Source organism: Prionailurus viverrinus, chromosome D1, assembly GCF_022837055.1.
Source record: "Prionailurus viverrinus isolate Anna chromosome D1, UM_Priviv_1.0, whole genome shotgun sequence".
NCBI classification, from domain to species: domain Eukaryota; kingdom Metazoa; phylum Chordata; class Mammalia; order Carnivora; family Felidae; genus Prionailurus; species Prionailurus viverrinus.
Genome location: NC_062570.1, coordinates 109,222,490 through 109,236,735, shown reverse-complemented (window position 1 = coordinate 109,236,735; position 14,246 = coordinate 109,222,490). Strand labels below are relative to the sequence as shown.

The 14,246-nt window shown below is 59.4% G+C and overlaps 2 protein-coding genes across 4 annotated transcripts in view; one reads left to right on the top strand and one right to left on the bottom strand.

The window, feature by feature from the left end:
• Positions 1 to 2,176, top strand: part of RTN3 (reticulon 3) — a 61,758-nt gene extending 59,582 nt beyond the window's left edge. For both annotated transcript variants that reach the window (XM_047877138.1, XM_047877137.1), the window contains one exon: positions 166 to 2,176. In XM_047877138.1, the coding sequence (XP_047733094.1) occupies positions 166 to 211 (46 nt within the window). In that variant the 3' untranslated portion in view covers positions 212 to 2,176. The remainder of the gene's footprint in view (positions 1 to 165) is intronic.
• A 148-nt stretch (positions 2,177 to 2,324) lies between these two features.
• ZFTA (zinc finger translocation associated) lies at positions 2,325 to 11,714 on the bottom strand. Of its 2 annotated transcripts, none has more exons than XM_047877136.1 (5): positions 11,433 to 11,714; positions 8,243 to 8,740; positions 7,297 to 7,683; positions 6,485 to 7,048; positions 2,325 to 6,246 (listed from the first exon to the last, which is right to left on the bottom strand). In XM_047877136.1, the coding sequence occupies exons 2-5, from the start codon at positions 8,535 to 8,537 to the stop codon at positions 5,783 to 5,785; spliced, it is 1,710 nt and encodes a 569-aa protein (XP_047733092.1). In that variant the 5' UTR covers positions 8,538 to 8,740; positions 11,433 to 11,714; the 3' UTR covers positions 2,325 to 5,782. The 2 variants fall into 2 exon arrangements, with proteins under 2 accessions (XP_047733092.1, XP_047733091.1); XM_047877135.1 differs by lacking the exon at positions 11,433 to 11,714 and adding an exon at positions 10,944 to 11,103.
• Between the last annotated feature and the right edge of the window lie 2,532 nt (positions 11,715 to 14,246).

Sequence of the window (14,246 nt, the reverse complement as noted above, 5' to 3'; positions counted from 1 at the left end):
CTCGGCCCCTGCCTCTTTTCATCCAGAGTAAGCCTGTTGGGAATGGGAGGGTAAGTTTCCACAGTGCTCCAGCAAGTTCAGGACTGTCTTCCGGTATCACTGTTAAAGTAAAAACCTAGAACCAATGTCTGTCTTTTCACCTTCTTTTTTTTCTTTCTTCAATAGGATACAAGCAAAACTCCCAGGAATCGCAAAAAAAAAGGCAGAATAAGTACATGGAAACCAGAAATGCAACAGTTACTAAAACACCACTTAATAGTTATAACGTTATTACTTGTACTATGAAGGAACGTGCTCAATGTCAGCTCGAGCCTGCATTCCAAGCTTCTTTTTCTTAATTTGGTGTTTTCTCCCCTCCTTTCCCTTTACCCTCAGTATCAAGCACAAGAATTGTTGGACTTAAAAAAGAACAGATGTCTTAGGACCCAAAAGAATAAAGAAAGAATCTAATAGGGTAAATCGTACCTTAATGGTGGTGGGGCTTTTACTTGGAGCTTGAAAGGGGAGAGGTTGGAGGTCAAGGAGAAAATGAAAGATAAAGCACCGCTCTTGGATTCTGCTATCCAGTGTTCAAGGACTAGTCTTAACGCAGCTTCCCGTCAGTTTTACCCTTATTTTTAAGTTAAGAAATGATGATTAACTTATGAGGAAATTATCCGGGGACAAGAGTGGGATTCCTTCCCACGGGTCTTTGGCAGCTCTCTGACCCCATCTTCCTGCCCCACAGTGTGAGCGGCTGCTCCTAACATTCCTCTTCTTCACGTAATGATAGAACTTTCAAGTCTATGAATAACTTGTAGGTGATAGTGTGCATTCCTGATTCCCAGAATGCCATCTGGTAACCAAGGTTGGAACCGGAAAGTGGGACTGTGAAGGCCCTCCCTCTCCCGCTCATCCCTAGAAAGGAAAGTTCCCGCCATTTGGGAGGGTGGTGTCTGTGTCGTTTCTTGTGGGCACCGGTTCTGAGCTTTAGTTTGAGAACTCATTCCTGAATGTGCTTTCCTCCTCCTTCCCTGCCCACCTCACCTCGAGTTTAATAAATATGGTTGTACTTTTCTTATTATGAAATAAATGTCTGTAACTGCTGTAAACTTGTTAGAGAAAAAAAATAATCTGCATGTGGGCTCCTCAGGTGTTGAGTTATTGTAATCCTGTCTCAGTCCATGGGGGGGAAACATTCTCAAGAGGTGAATACAGAAACAAAAGGCCTTTTTTGCTTTTGTCTTTTCTCTGCAGCTTCCTCCTTCCCATGCCACATCCTTACCCCGTGTTCGTCATCTTACCCTAAGCACCAAAGCCAAGCTGGCTTGAGAGGAGATTGTGTGTGTCTGTGGTGGAGAAGCCACAGGTTAGTGTAAGGAAGTGCATTCTGTGGTTCACGGGGAGCTTTGACTTTGAGGCTAGCCCACGGGTGTGTGTGACAGTTTGAGGCCCCTTCGGCTTCAGGCGCACGAAATGTCTTAGCGCCTCTGCCATGGCCCAGGGTGCTCCTTCTGAGAGTGCTTTCCCCGAAGCGTTAGGTAAAGGCGACCAGGCAGGGCCAGCTTGTGTTGATGGACTCCGTGCACAATTGAAAGCTAACAGAACAACCCAGACCGACATCAGATGGAGGGCGATCAGGAATCTGATTCCTGTTGAGACCGATCAGTGTCTTTGTCCCCTTCCAACATGAAAATTCGGTCACCTTGAAAGAAAAGTCGTCTGAGCTCCTTCAGGTTGTAAACTCCTAGTCATGAGGGAATGTGCGCTGGTGACTTTAAAGTAAGGGCTATAGTGTTTGACGGTCCCAAAGCAGTGCAACTCTGTAGAAGGTAGTGGAAATTTTCTTTCTACTGTTTTGGAGAAGTTACTTCAGCATTTAGATGGGTAAAAGGTACCCTTGCCTTACTCCATTTTCCTGTTTTCTTAGCCCTCTTTCCTTTTGAACTTTTAAGCTGATTTCATGTCGGAGTCAGAAACATATTCTCCATCCTATCTCATGCCCTCCCAGGAAGTCAGTGCACTGATCAACTTTTTGGGCTTCCCCTCCAAAGGACCCTATTCTGCACTGGAAGCCTCCACACCTAGCTGTTTTGTTTTGTTACTGCTGTATTTAGGTAATTGGACAGATCTTTGTGCCACACAGGAGTTGTTTTTTTTTTTTTTTTTTCTTAAGAAAAACCCATAGGTGAAATATTACTAATGAAACTGTGTGTGCGTGTATGTGCGTGCAACATAAAAATACAGTAGCACCTAAGGAACTTGAATCTTGGTTCCTGTAAAACTGCAAATTGATGTGTTATTAATAAAAAAATTGAAAGAAAAAAAACACAGTGACTGCGGTGTCGTTCTGCTAACTTTATTCTTTATACACAGTTTGGGTAAAGTAAGAACCAGGCTTCCACCGGCCCCCATCCCCACTCCACTTTTGAGGCTTTAAAAAGCACCTAGTAGTTGATACTGGTCATAGTTCCCAAGGTTGCAGAATTTCCATAGTAGAGCAAAGCTGTGCATTTGGTTTCTGAAAGATCACGGAGACCCTCTGAGAGGTGACCTTAGGAAGATGAGGAGTGGGAGGGGCCAGAGGGTCTGTTGTCCCAGTTCGGCCTCACACCAACCTAGGAGGGTTTCCCGTCTGCAACATGAAGCAGCCTATAAATCAGAGCCACAATGTGCTTGAGTCACCATGGAAAGCGGAAACTACATACATTAGGTCTTTGCTGAAAGAACTGTTATCACTTCAGATTTTTTCTTCCCCCAAAACTAAGGCTGCCATGACCCTTACGCTGGATTTTAAAAATTTATTCAACATACCTCTTAGAAAACTTAGGCTGAAATTTTTAAAAAATAACTGATGCAAACAACTTCACAAATACACATACAAATGTTCGAGTAATGTCACTAACATGGTATATAAATATGGATTCAGAGTAACATTTACATATTGGCCATAATAGCAAGCATACCATTAACAAAAACTTCATGAAGAAACTTCACCTGTTCATGTCAGACTTCCCAAGGCAAGGAGGAGGCACCTAGAGAGGAGGACCACCTAACCCCCCTGACCCCTAACCCAAGAGGCCAAGGCCGCCGTCAAAGCAGGAATCACTACAGTGGCACTCGGGTCACTGGGGCTTAGATCTTCAGCTTCATGATCACTGGAGGGCTTATCAGAAAGGACTGCTGGGTGCCGCCCGTTTCTGATTCATCAGGGTGGGGCCCAAGGATTTGCATTTCTGGTAGGTTCCTAAAGTGATGCTGAAGCTACCGGTCCCGTGGCCACACTTTGAGAACCCCTGGAGTGCTTGGGGCTGCCTCTCGAAGACTTTGACTCCTGTCTTCCTAAGGCCTCTCTCCCTGCCTATCAAGGGGAAAAGCCATTCCTAACCAGCTCTCTGTCCTGGCTGACCTGAACTTGGGCAGCGGGCTTGGGTGACCAGAATAGGTCACCCCACTTTGCCTACTGTTTCTGAACAGGCAGAGTAGTAAAAGTGGTAAAATACTCGTTCTGGATCTGAAAACAACATGCACGAAGGAAAATAAAAGAATGGCAGTGCCCAGCCTGGTGCCATCTGCAATCCCTGTTCTCAAGCTTTTAATACTGTCTCAAAAACCCTGGGAGTTTCAAACACACTGGGAATTCACTTTTCAGTCAACCGACAGCTCATGCAGGATTTCCTGAATCGCTGGTGGCATCTGCAACAAAACCCAGAGACTACCAGAGCCCTTGCCCTACTGGAGAGGCCGTGGGACAGGTGTTAGCCCCACTTGTGGGGTTCTGATGAAGACTGCCACCCAAACCCCGGAGCTGAGGCCTGTGGTGGCCTGGAGACTGCTCATTCCCAGGAGGCGTGCAGTTCTTTGCCATCCCCAGGTCACGACTGCACTGAAACGGCCTGCAGCACCCAGCATGTGCCATCCTTTGGCAGGCCTAGTGGGAAAAGAAATTGTACGAATTTACAGAGACTGGGAGGCAGTGTGGTGTAGTGCAAACAACACTGAATTGGGAGTCGGGATTTCCATTCTAGTTCTATACTGTTCCTACCTGGCTGTGTGATCATTTCAGTTTCTGTACTTCACTACCTTATCTGGGAAAGGGGTTAAGGGGGCAGGTACTGGTTGATCTCCAAGGTCTTTCCAGCTTTGACAATCTTGAATTATATAAAAATGCTATAAAATCCATGGTATAAAATCCAATTCCCAATCAGGAAGAGTCCAGGGGACTGGGCCTGAGGCACTTGAACCTTGGGCTCTGGCCTGGGGGTGCTGGGATGAGGAAGGGCTTCCTCTTTGCACTGGGATTTCCCACCCACCCACAGAGGCCGACCCTGGCCCCAAGTGCCAGGGCCCCTCCACCTCCAGACCCAACCCTCAAGTCCGCCCACTCACCTCCCCACTCTCAGGCTTTAAGACCAAAGGAACCGGCCTGGCTATGTGAAGAGCAGACACTGGGGCCCGGAGACTTGAGGACAGGCCCCCGAAGAGGGTCACACAGTGTGGGATGTTTGGGGTCCCCCAGCCCCACCTCTGTCCTCACTCCTTCCTGTAGGTCCTTCCTCCACCACCTCACAGCTTATCTCTGATACACGTATAATAAATAAGACATTTGCACATAAGGGTGAATGGGACAGCTCGCTCCCCGCCCCTCCCCCTTTCATATAAAAGCATTAAATACAGTTTCAAAATAAAATACAAAGAGCAAAAAGGGCCTGATCTCGGGGCCACCTGTTCTCCACAGGAGAATGAATCTACACATCCCACTCGGACCTGCCTGGGAGATCGCGGGGCCCCTTCCCGGCCCCACCGGGCCTGGCGCTGCCGCGGGTTAGAGAAAGGAAGGCCGAGGCCCGGCCCCAGGCCCTTGGGTGCTGAGAATGGGTGGCACGTCCACCGCGTACAAAGGGGGACAGGGAGGGACGGGAATAGAACGCCAACTGCCGGGACCTCCAGTGCCCCGGGCTCGGACTGTCGGGGACGATAGAGCAGGAGTGCCTGACTGAGTTTAGGGGGAAATGGAGGCCTTCAGAGCAGGAGAGGAGCAAAGGAGAAAAGTGCTAATCCCTTTACAAGATCGGGGCCCGGGAGGGCGTGGCAGGAGCGGAGGAGGCGGGAGGGGCCGCGGGGCGCACCGTCCCCAGAGCCCGCCTGGGAGGCCGGCGCAGCTGCCGGAGCCCCAGCCCAGCTCCGCCCCCGCCTCCGGGACGCCCGCCCGCGGTCCCTGGTGTCCTCGCCGCCCGGGGGTGGGGCTCCCGAGCCCCGCCGCCCCGCCCCCCGCTGGAAGCCCTCGTCCGCAGTCCTGGCCTCCGAGCGGCCGCGAATACCAATGAGGCCCCGGCGGCAGCCGCCCGCGACCCCGGGGGCCGTGCCTGCCCGCGTGCAACTCCGCGGGGAACTGGGCCCCCGCCCAGGGACGGCGCCGGCGCGGCCTTCCTGCCCTCCCCCCCAACCCTTGGGGCCCTAATACTGACTGTCGGCACCCCCACCCCGGCCCGGCGCGGGGCTGGGGTTGGAAACCCAACGTGCACACGCTCGGAGGGCCAAGGTGGCCTTTCGGGAAACGTGGGGCCCAGCGCGGGGGAGGGCCAGGGCTCCGGATCCGAAGCGAGCGCGCGCTTCCCGCAGCGCACCGACCGGCCCGGGGGGTGCTCCTGGGCACCAAGCGGAAGCCGGCGACCCCACCCAATTCCTATCTCCGCCCGGCCCGGCCAGCGGGGGGGCAGCTGCGGCGGTCAGGGCCGCGGGAAGCTGGGTGTCCCGGCCCGAGGGCCGGCCGAGCACAGGGCCGAGCCGCCCCGCGAGCCCGCTACGCGCGACAAATGGCGCCCGCTTTGAGGTCCGCGCCGCCGTCGCGCGGCGCCGGAGCCGGCGGCCCGAAGCCCTCGTGGCCGTAGCAGCGCAGCGCCGCCTCCTCGTAGGCCTCCAGGATGGTCTGGCGCTCCTCGGGCGTGAAGTCCATGGAGAAGGGGTGCACCTGCAGGATGTGCCGCTTGATGGTGCTGACCTTGAGAGTGGCCAGCGCGCCCCCGCACACCATGCACACCAGGCCGCGCCGGCTGCCGTCGTAGTCCATCAGGTACTCGCCCCGCCAGCGCGGCTGGTAGTTCCGCCGCTGCTCTCGGCTGCGGGGCGGGGGCGGAGGCGGCGGCGGCGGCGGCGGAGGGGGCAGCGGCGGGAAGGCGAGTCCCCCGGGCTCCTGGCCGTCCTCGTCGTCGTCCTCTTCCTCCGCGGGCCGTTCCGACGGCTCCCCTGGGGAGAGCGGGACGTCGCCTGGGAAGGGACAAAGGACCGCACTGGAGCCGGCGGAGGGCAAGCCGACCGCGTCCAGGGTCTCGGCTCCACGACCGCCCGCCTCGGCCCTCCGGGCCCATCCTCCCCGGCCTCCCCTTCAGCCTTCCGCTCTCCCCACCCCCTTCCACCCCAGCACTCCCAGCCTTCGCTCCCTGCCTGGCCCGGGTCCCTGCCCCCACTCTCCCGCGCCACCTGCTCTGGCCCTGCGCCAGCTCACCCCACCACTCCTCCTCCGGCTCCTCCTCCTCTTCCCCTCCCCCCTCCTCGGAGGCTGCGGCTGTGCCGGGGGCGGCAGGGTCCCTGGGGGACTCGGGGCAGGGCAGCCCCAGGGCCAGCAGGTGAGCGGCCTGCTCGCTCCACTCCTGGGCGATAAGGGCCTTAACAGGCCCGCTGAGGCGTGTGGAGCCCGGGTGGCGCTGGCGGATGTGCCGCTTGATGGTGCTCATCTTGAGCGAGGCCAGCGCGCCCCCGCACACCATGCACACCAGGCCGCGCCGGCCGCCGTCCAACTCCATGAGGTACTCCAGCCGCCAGCGCTCCTGGTAGCGGCGGCGGTGGTCACGGCCCCGCGGCGACCGGCCCGGGACCCCCACCCTCTCGCCCTCCTCCTCCTCCTCCTTCTCCTCCTCCTCCTCCTCTGCCGGCCCGGGCCTCTCAGGGACCCCGCCAGCCTCTTCCTTTTTTACGTCTGGGGGACTGAGATCCTGAGAGGATAGGGCTCCGGCAGTGGGGGCGGGGTCCCGGCTCTTTCTGGTCAGGTCCTGGGGGACGAGGTCGTCGTCTGTTGGGGAAGGGGTGAGGGAGAGGGGCTCAGCCTGGTGGCAGGGTTGCCCTCACCCACGCAGAGGGGTCCTCACCCCAGCCCCTGTCTAGAGGCCCCAGCCGGTGTGGGTGTGGGTGTGTGTGTGCCTGTCTGCGGGTGGGTGAGTGTGGGTGTGGAGAGGAGTCCCTCCCGGTTTTGGCCACAGGCCCCACTTTGCAGCCCTAATATGGGGGAGGGGGGTCTCGGCCCAGGGATGGGCCTCGCACCTGGTGGGGACCGAGTGAGCTCAGACAGTGTCTCAGGCTGGCCTCCCCAGGCTTGCAGCAGGGCGCTGCGCTGGGGGCCGCTGAGCCCCAGGGAGCTGGGGTGCACCTCCAGCACGTGGGCACGGATGTCGTCCAGGTGCAGGCTGGGCAGTGCCCGGCCACAGGCCATGCACACCAGCCGGTTCCCCCGAGGGTCATAGTCCATGAGACACTCTGCCCGGAACCAGTTCTGCAGGGACTCCTTCAGCCTCCGCTCCAGCCGCCGGGCCCCCAGCCCCCTGCTGCCCCCGGCCCTCCGGGAGGCTGACAGGCGGCGACGCCGAGCCCGGGGTGCCCCTGGGCCCCCTCGCCGCTGGCATCGGCCGCCCTCACCAGCTGGGGCTTTGCCTGAAAGGGTCGGAGCGAGGTTAGGAACCGAGATGCTGGCGATCCAGGGAGCTCCCCGCGGCAGCCAGGTCCTCCACAAGCCTCTCCCTCGCTCGGACTCTGCCTAACCTTCGGCCTTCTCGCCCTCTCCCCCCATGCCTTGACTCCTTCACCTCCGAACCTGCCCGCACACAAACCCGAAGCCCCACTCGCTCCTCCCGGAGACCCAGATTCTGGCCCCTTCCCCGGACTTCACTGTCAGGCCGGACCTTTCCAGCACCCTCTCCTCCCAGCCTTCCCCCCTGCCCATCCCCCCACCTCCAGTCTCCTTGAACCTGCCACATCCGCAGAACGCCGAATCTCTCGAATCTCTCTCGGGGATGCGGGAGACCCCCTCACCTCACTGTCCCTCCCCCAGTATTGTACCCTAAGGGCAGTAAGCAGACCCCACCCAAAAAAGAGCAGTGACCGGCTCGGGAAAATCCGTTCCTTGGCTGCGGAGGCGGCCCCACCCGGGCCCCGGGCCCCGGGCCGGCCCCACCTGCCACCCCGGCCCCTGCCTCTCCAAGTCCTGCGTTACCTGGGCCCTTGGGCGGGCAAGCTTGCAGGCTGGCCCCCTCCTCCTCCTCTTCCTCTTCCTCTTCCTCCTCCTCCTCAGCCCCCTGGGCCCCCAGGCCCTCAGACTCTCCACAGGCCCCCAGCCCCAGGTGGGCATCCCAGCTGTTGCTGATGACTTCCTTCTCCCGGGGGCTCCAATGCAGGGAGTAGGGGTGCTTTTGGCGGATGTGCCGCTTGATGGTGCTGAGCTTGAGGGTGGCCAGGGAGCTGCCGCACACCATGCACACCATGCCGTGCCGGGCGGGGTTGAAGTCCATCAGGTACTCCAGCCGCCAGTGGTCGTGGTAGTAGCGCCGGTGGTCGCGGCCGGGGATGCGGCTCTTTCCGGGCCTCGAGGCCCGGGCCTCACAGTGGTCTGAGTATTTCCTGCCTGAAGATGCCGGTCCCCTGGCCCTGGAGGAGGGCAGGGGGGCACTCCCCCAGGACCCCAAGGCACCCCCTTCCAGCTGAAGATCTTGCCCTGAAGAGGGGGGGAGGGGGGAAAGGGAGACAGTTTTTCAATGTCTGATTTCCAGGGAAAGAACCCAGGCTGGGATTTTGCAGAGAAAGGGAGGCGGGGGAAGGGTCGTTCAAGGGCAGGAAAAGGATGGCAACAGCAACAAGAGGGGTGTGGGAGAGGCGGGAGTCAAAGCACTGGCCCCTTTATGAAGAGTGAGGACCCTTTAAGAGAGGGCCAAGAACGAAGGGATGCGAGGGGCGAGCTCTGACTTTTTTTTTGAAAAAATGAGGTGAAGGCCAGGCAGGCAGCTGGCTCTCTATGGCACCCTGTTTGGAGGAGGGCTGTAAGAGCGAAGCCAGGAGAGCAGCACGCCGGGGCGGTTCCGGCCAGAGCAGAGCGGGCAGTGGGGCGAGAAGAACAAAGGGGGCATCTGTCTGCATCCAGGGCTGCACACAGGACCCACCCGTCTGAGGCCCCAGCCAGGAGGGCCCCACCCAAAGATCTTCCCCCTTTTTCCAATGATGCCTCCAATGCAGCCTTCTGAGAGTCCCGTTTTGGGGGGTGCTAAGCATCGTCGGTTCCCCAAATACAGGCACCCACGGGAGGGATCCCCAAGACAAAGCTGTCAACACCTCCAGGGAAAGGAGTTTCTAGGACCTGACTTCCCTAGAGTCTGGGAGAGCCGACCACCCTGCAAGGGGACCCGCAGGAGGGCCACCAAAGTGGCTACTGAAGATTCTGCGGAAGGGAGTGGCCACCACCCACTGGAGCCCATTAAGTCTTTCTGGGGATTTATTTTTTGCTCTGGCAGAGAGCCGGCCACTGCCCAGCAATCAAGGGGCAGGCACTGGAGAGGCCCAAGCACAGCACACTACCCCGGTGGTGTTGCCTTTGGCCAAACAGGCAGACACCCGAAGCGGTCCCCCACCTTCCTTGCAGTTTGGACCCTATTTTATTTAGAAAAGGGTTTCCTGGCCACATAAGCTGAATGGACAAGTGTGGTCATGCTCCCTCTGGAGAATCTCAGGGTCAGAGAAACAAAAGACAGGACCAGATAGGACTCCTGTCACCATTGTGGTGTTTGCTTGTTTTGATTTCAGTAGATCCAGAGGAAAAAAAGCAGTGGCTTCAAAGTCAGAGACCTCGCTTCCAGTATGGTTTCACCGGTAACTTGCTCTGTGATCTTTGATAGGTCGTGTGGCTCTCTGGGCCTAAGCCTCTTTGTCTGAAAAGGCACTGGATGGCTAGCTGGTCTCTAAGCATCCTTCCAGCGCTGGATCTATGCTAGTCTAAGGTGGATTGGCCCTTTAAGAGCCCAAAAAAGGGGAGGAGCTGAGATTCTTTAAAAACAAAAGGGGATGGGGAGTTTCTGGGAGGGGAGCTCGAAGATTAGGGCAGAGTCTCCCTAGCCTGGACAGAACCGTCACAGGTCTTAAGGCGCTGACCCTTCAGCAGGGGAATGCAGAAACAGTGTCCTCTGGGAGAGAACGGGGAGGACGGGCTGGTCCTACTATAGCTGACAAATTGTGGCAAAATTTTCTGAAAAGAAGGGAGGCGATAACGCGCGGACGGGAGGGGTATCTGCCTTTGTGAGCGAGCCCATCCCTTTAGAAACTGCCCGCGGTGGGTAAGGTAGTGGTGGGTCCCCCCACCCCCCACCCCGAGGCGCAAGCCAAGCTCTTTCCTAGAAAGAACATGGGGAAAAAGAAAAAGGATTCCTGTCTGCAAGCAAGGCCACAGGAGGGGAGGAGCAGCGCGACTTAAAGCAGCGGAGTTCCCAGCTCAGCTCCTCTAGGGGAAAGCCCCCCGAAAGCGACCCATAGTCTGGGCAGACTTTTAAGAGACAGCCGGATAAGGGAGACCACCTGGGAGTCTGAAAGAGAAAGGGGCGGGGGCGCAAGTCCAACAGCCTACAGAGCGCGCCCCATGGCGCCTGGCCAGGCCCTTTGGGGACCCTTCGGCCTGGTCTCTGAGGCGGGGGCCGCGGGGCCCTTTAAGGGGGAGGGAATCCGCCCGAGCCCCGCGGGCGGACCCCGGGAGCTGGGCGGGGGGCTCCCCCGCTGGCCCTGCAGCCGCGATCCGCGCCCGCCAGGTGGCGCCCCCGGCCGCCCTGCCCGCGTCCCCCCCTTTGTTCGGCGGCGGAGAGGGGCCCGGAGCCCGGAGCCGCAGCCCTCCCCTCCCCCATGCCGGGGCCCCCGCCCGAGCCGCCGGCCCCAGCTCTTACCGCCGTCGTCCTCCTCGGGTTCCGCGCCGCCGCTCGATCCGGCGGGCGGCAGCCGTCGGCCCCGTGCCGAGGCCGCTGCTGGCCCGGGGCCGCCCCTGCCGCCGCCGCTCCGGCTCCGGTGGTCCCCGCCGGGCTCCATGCGCTGCGCTGCGGAGCGGGGCCCCGGGGCGGCGGGGCGCGGGGCCGCGGGGCCGGCGGCGGCCCGCGCGGGGCGCTCGGTGCTCGGGGCCCCGGGGCGCGGGGCGCATGCACGGGGCGGCTGGCCGCACGGACGGCTGGCTGCTCGCTCGGCGGCGCGGGCTGGACCGGGGTGGGGACTCCTGTCTGGGGCCCCTGGGGCTCCTTTAAGGGCTCCTGGGTAAATTTAAAGGGGCCGCGCGCTATTTCCTCCTGCCAGCTCGCGGGGGGCTGGGGGGGGAGAGGCGGGAGGCGACGAGCTGGCCCGAGGCTCCGCAGCCGGCGCCCGCCCCGGACGTTGGGAGCACAGACCTCGCCGCCCTCGCGGGCCCGCACCGCCGCCTCCGAGGCTCCGGTCCCGGCTCCTGAAGGGTCACCGAAGTGGCGAGGGGAGCCCGCGTCCGCTGCGACGCGCTTCCACCCGGGCTCCGCTCGCAGCCGCTGCCCCCTCGGGGCATCTCAGCGCCCGGCTCCCTGCACCCGCGCCGGCCGGGGATCGCCCGGTGGGAGGCCCGGGTCCCCGCCGGGGCTGCCTCCGCCCGCGCGAGCTGGGCGCGGGCCCCAGAGCGGACGCGACTGGCAGGGGCCCCAGATGGCCGCGGCCCCGCCGAGAGGGTGGAGCCGCGGGGGCGGCCGCGCCCCCTCCCGCGGGAGCCGCCCCGGAGCGCCGGGAGTTCGGGCTCCTCCATTGGAGGCTCCGACCGGGCGAAGCTGCCCCGGAGCCGCCCGGGGGCGGGGGCCGAAGAGACCCAGGCCGGGAAGAGGGGGCGCGCGGTGGACACGGGGGGAGCCAGCTGTGCCGGGGCCCGACGCTGCGGGACGGAGGGGGCCCCAGACTGGAAGCCGGGAGGGGAAGGCGTGTGCCGCCGTGACTCAGGCTCCGGCCCCCGGAGGCCTGGGGTGCCCTTGACGCAGCCCCAGGACCCCCGCCGGCCCGAGGAGGCGAAGAACGCTGACCCTGGGCGGGGTGTCGGGCACCTGGGACGGGCGCCACCACGGCTGGGAAGCGCTGGGGCGGACCCTGGCTGCAAGCCCCCGGACGCCTCGGGGGCCCCAGCTCCCCAGGATGCGGAGAGAAGGGACCCCCGAGAAGCGGCCAGGGGCGCGGCAGCCTGGGGTCCTTCCGCGAGGACCGGCTGGAGGAGCAGGTGCTTGCTTCGCGTGTGGTTGGTCGCCCACAACAAAGGCGATTCCTAGAGATCCAAATTACAGGGTGCGGAGGCCATGCAGGGTCTTATTATCTAGAGGTGGGTTGTATGCTTTTCCCTGGGGATCCAGCGATCCGCTGAAGAAGTCACCCTCGACAGACTCATTCGCCCACCCAATACCTACTGTGTGCCAACACGCTTTTAGGCGCGGGGCAGTGAACAAGACAGACAAGACTGATACTGTTTACGACTTAACAGGCACCAACAGCTTAAAACAAGGAAGCAATTCCAGCCCTTCGGGAGCCATGGGAAATATCAAGCGAACTGGAGCACAGGAGGCCTATCCCCTAAGCGTTTGTGAAGAGGGGCCCAGAACTAAAATTTCTGAAGTGCCTAAAGGTGTCTGTCACCGCTGGAGATGTTAGCCCCATGACGACCTGCCGGAGACGTCACTTTGGGTAAACTGAGTCTCGGCCCTACGGCTCTGTTCGCTCCACTGCTGGCCCTGCTTTCGGGTTGGAGCCGCACGACTTTTAGCCTCTGGGGGCTGGGGGGCCCTGGTGCTGATGGAGTGCCAGGCGGTGCCAGGAGATGGGAGAATTCCCTCATTCATTATGTGCTACACTTGTGCCAAGCCCAGGGCCACAAAGGGAAAATGAGATACAGACCTGACCTTCACATGCTCCTAAGTATGGGTTAAAAAAGTAGAGGGTAAGCCACCATCGGGGCTGGCCTCCCTGCAACACTTTGGCATACGTCCTTTCCAGTTCTCTCCCTAAGGATAATTTTTGTTTTAAGATTTTATTTTTAAGTAATCTCTCTGCCCATCGTGGGGCTCCAACCCACAGACCTCAGATCGGCAGGCGCCCTTAAGTAAGATCATCTTGTTACCAAAAGAAAGACATCAAGGCCCCGGTGGAGCTTTTTTTTTTTTTTTTTTTACTGAGCCATGCTTCTCTCCTTGCCCACATCCTGCACAGCTCCAGAAACAGCTCCAGGCTCTGTAGTCCTGCAGGATTTTCACCAACTGATCCTCACAGCCACCCTACGGAGATAAAGCTTCGCATTCGTCACTGAAAAAATTACCTAACACAGCCGGGTTGGGGGTGGGAAAGGGGGGGGGGTCATTTCCACCACCTCCCCCCCACCCCAGCAGATCTTCATCTACTGGGTCTACTAAGGCGATGGGAGGCAATGGCAGTCAGGACCCCACTGTGGCTTTTCACGGGCCCTACCTACTTAGCCTCCGTGAGTGTCTTCCTCTATTTAAAAAAAAAAAAGAGAGAGAGAGATTTAATGGATTTTTATGGGCCCTGCAACTGTCTTTATTTTCTCCCATGTGAGAAAAAAAATAACGCCTCTTCTTGACCCTCGAAGGTCATTTTTCTCTTCTGATTTTAAAGTGAATTAAAATGTTTCCATGAGCCCCTATAGATATCGTGGGCTCCAGGCACTACGTCCTTGGTGCCCAATGGTTGGCCAGGCTTGACTGTAATTGGCAGGGGGTGGGGGGGAGTGGGGGGGTGGATAAGAGCCAAGAGAAAGGCCACATGGGTGACTCCGGCTCTTGACTTCGGTGCAGGTCATGAGCCCCTCGTCAGGCTCTGTGCTGATAGCAAGGAGCCTGCTTGGGATCTCTCTGTCCTCCTGTCTCTGCCCCTCTCCCGCTCGCACGCGCTCTCTCTCTCTCTCTCTCTCTGTCAAAATAAATACATTTTTTTTAAAAATTAAAAAAAGAGAGAGAGGCCACCCAAACTGAGAAGACTTCTAGGGAAGATATTGCTAGAGGCAAGTCTTGAAAGACCAGGAGAAACCGAGGCCCGGGAAGGGAAGTGCTGAGTGAAGGAGGGGTGAGGGTGGGAGAGGCAAAAGAGGAACCGGGAATGAGCTGGGCGCCATGCTGGGTTCCATGCTGAGAAGCTGCCTTTGTCCCAAAGGCAGGAGGCCAGCCTGGAGCCTGTGTGCAAGGCTTTCTGGA

What these genes read in the sequence shown, in the direction of transcription:
- ZFTA (XM_047877135.1), bottom strand. Translation starts at nt 11,082, where the DNA reads ATGGAGCCCGGCGGGGACCACCGGAGCCGGAGCGGCGGCGGCAGGGGC. An exon ending in GCTCACTCGGTCCCCACCAG is followed by an intron (nt 7,049 to 7,296) that starts GTGCGAGGCCCA and finishes CTTCCCCAACAG; the next exon opens with ACGACGACCTCGTCCCCCAG. An exon ending in GCCGGAGGAGGAGTGGTGGG is followed by an intron (nt 6,247 to 6,484) that starts GTGAGCTGGCGC and finishes GTCCCTTCCCAG; the next exon opens with GCGACGTCCCGCTCTCCCCA.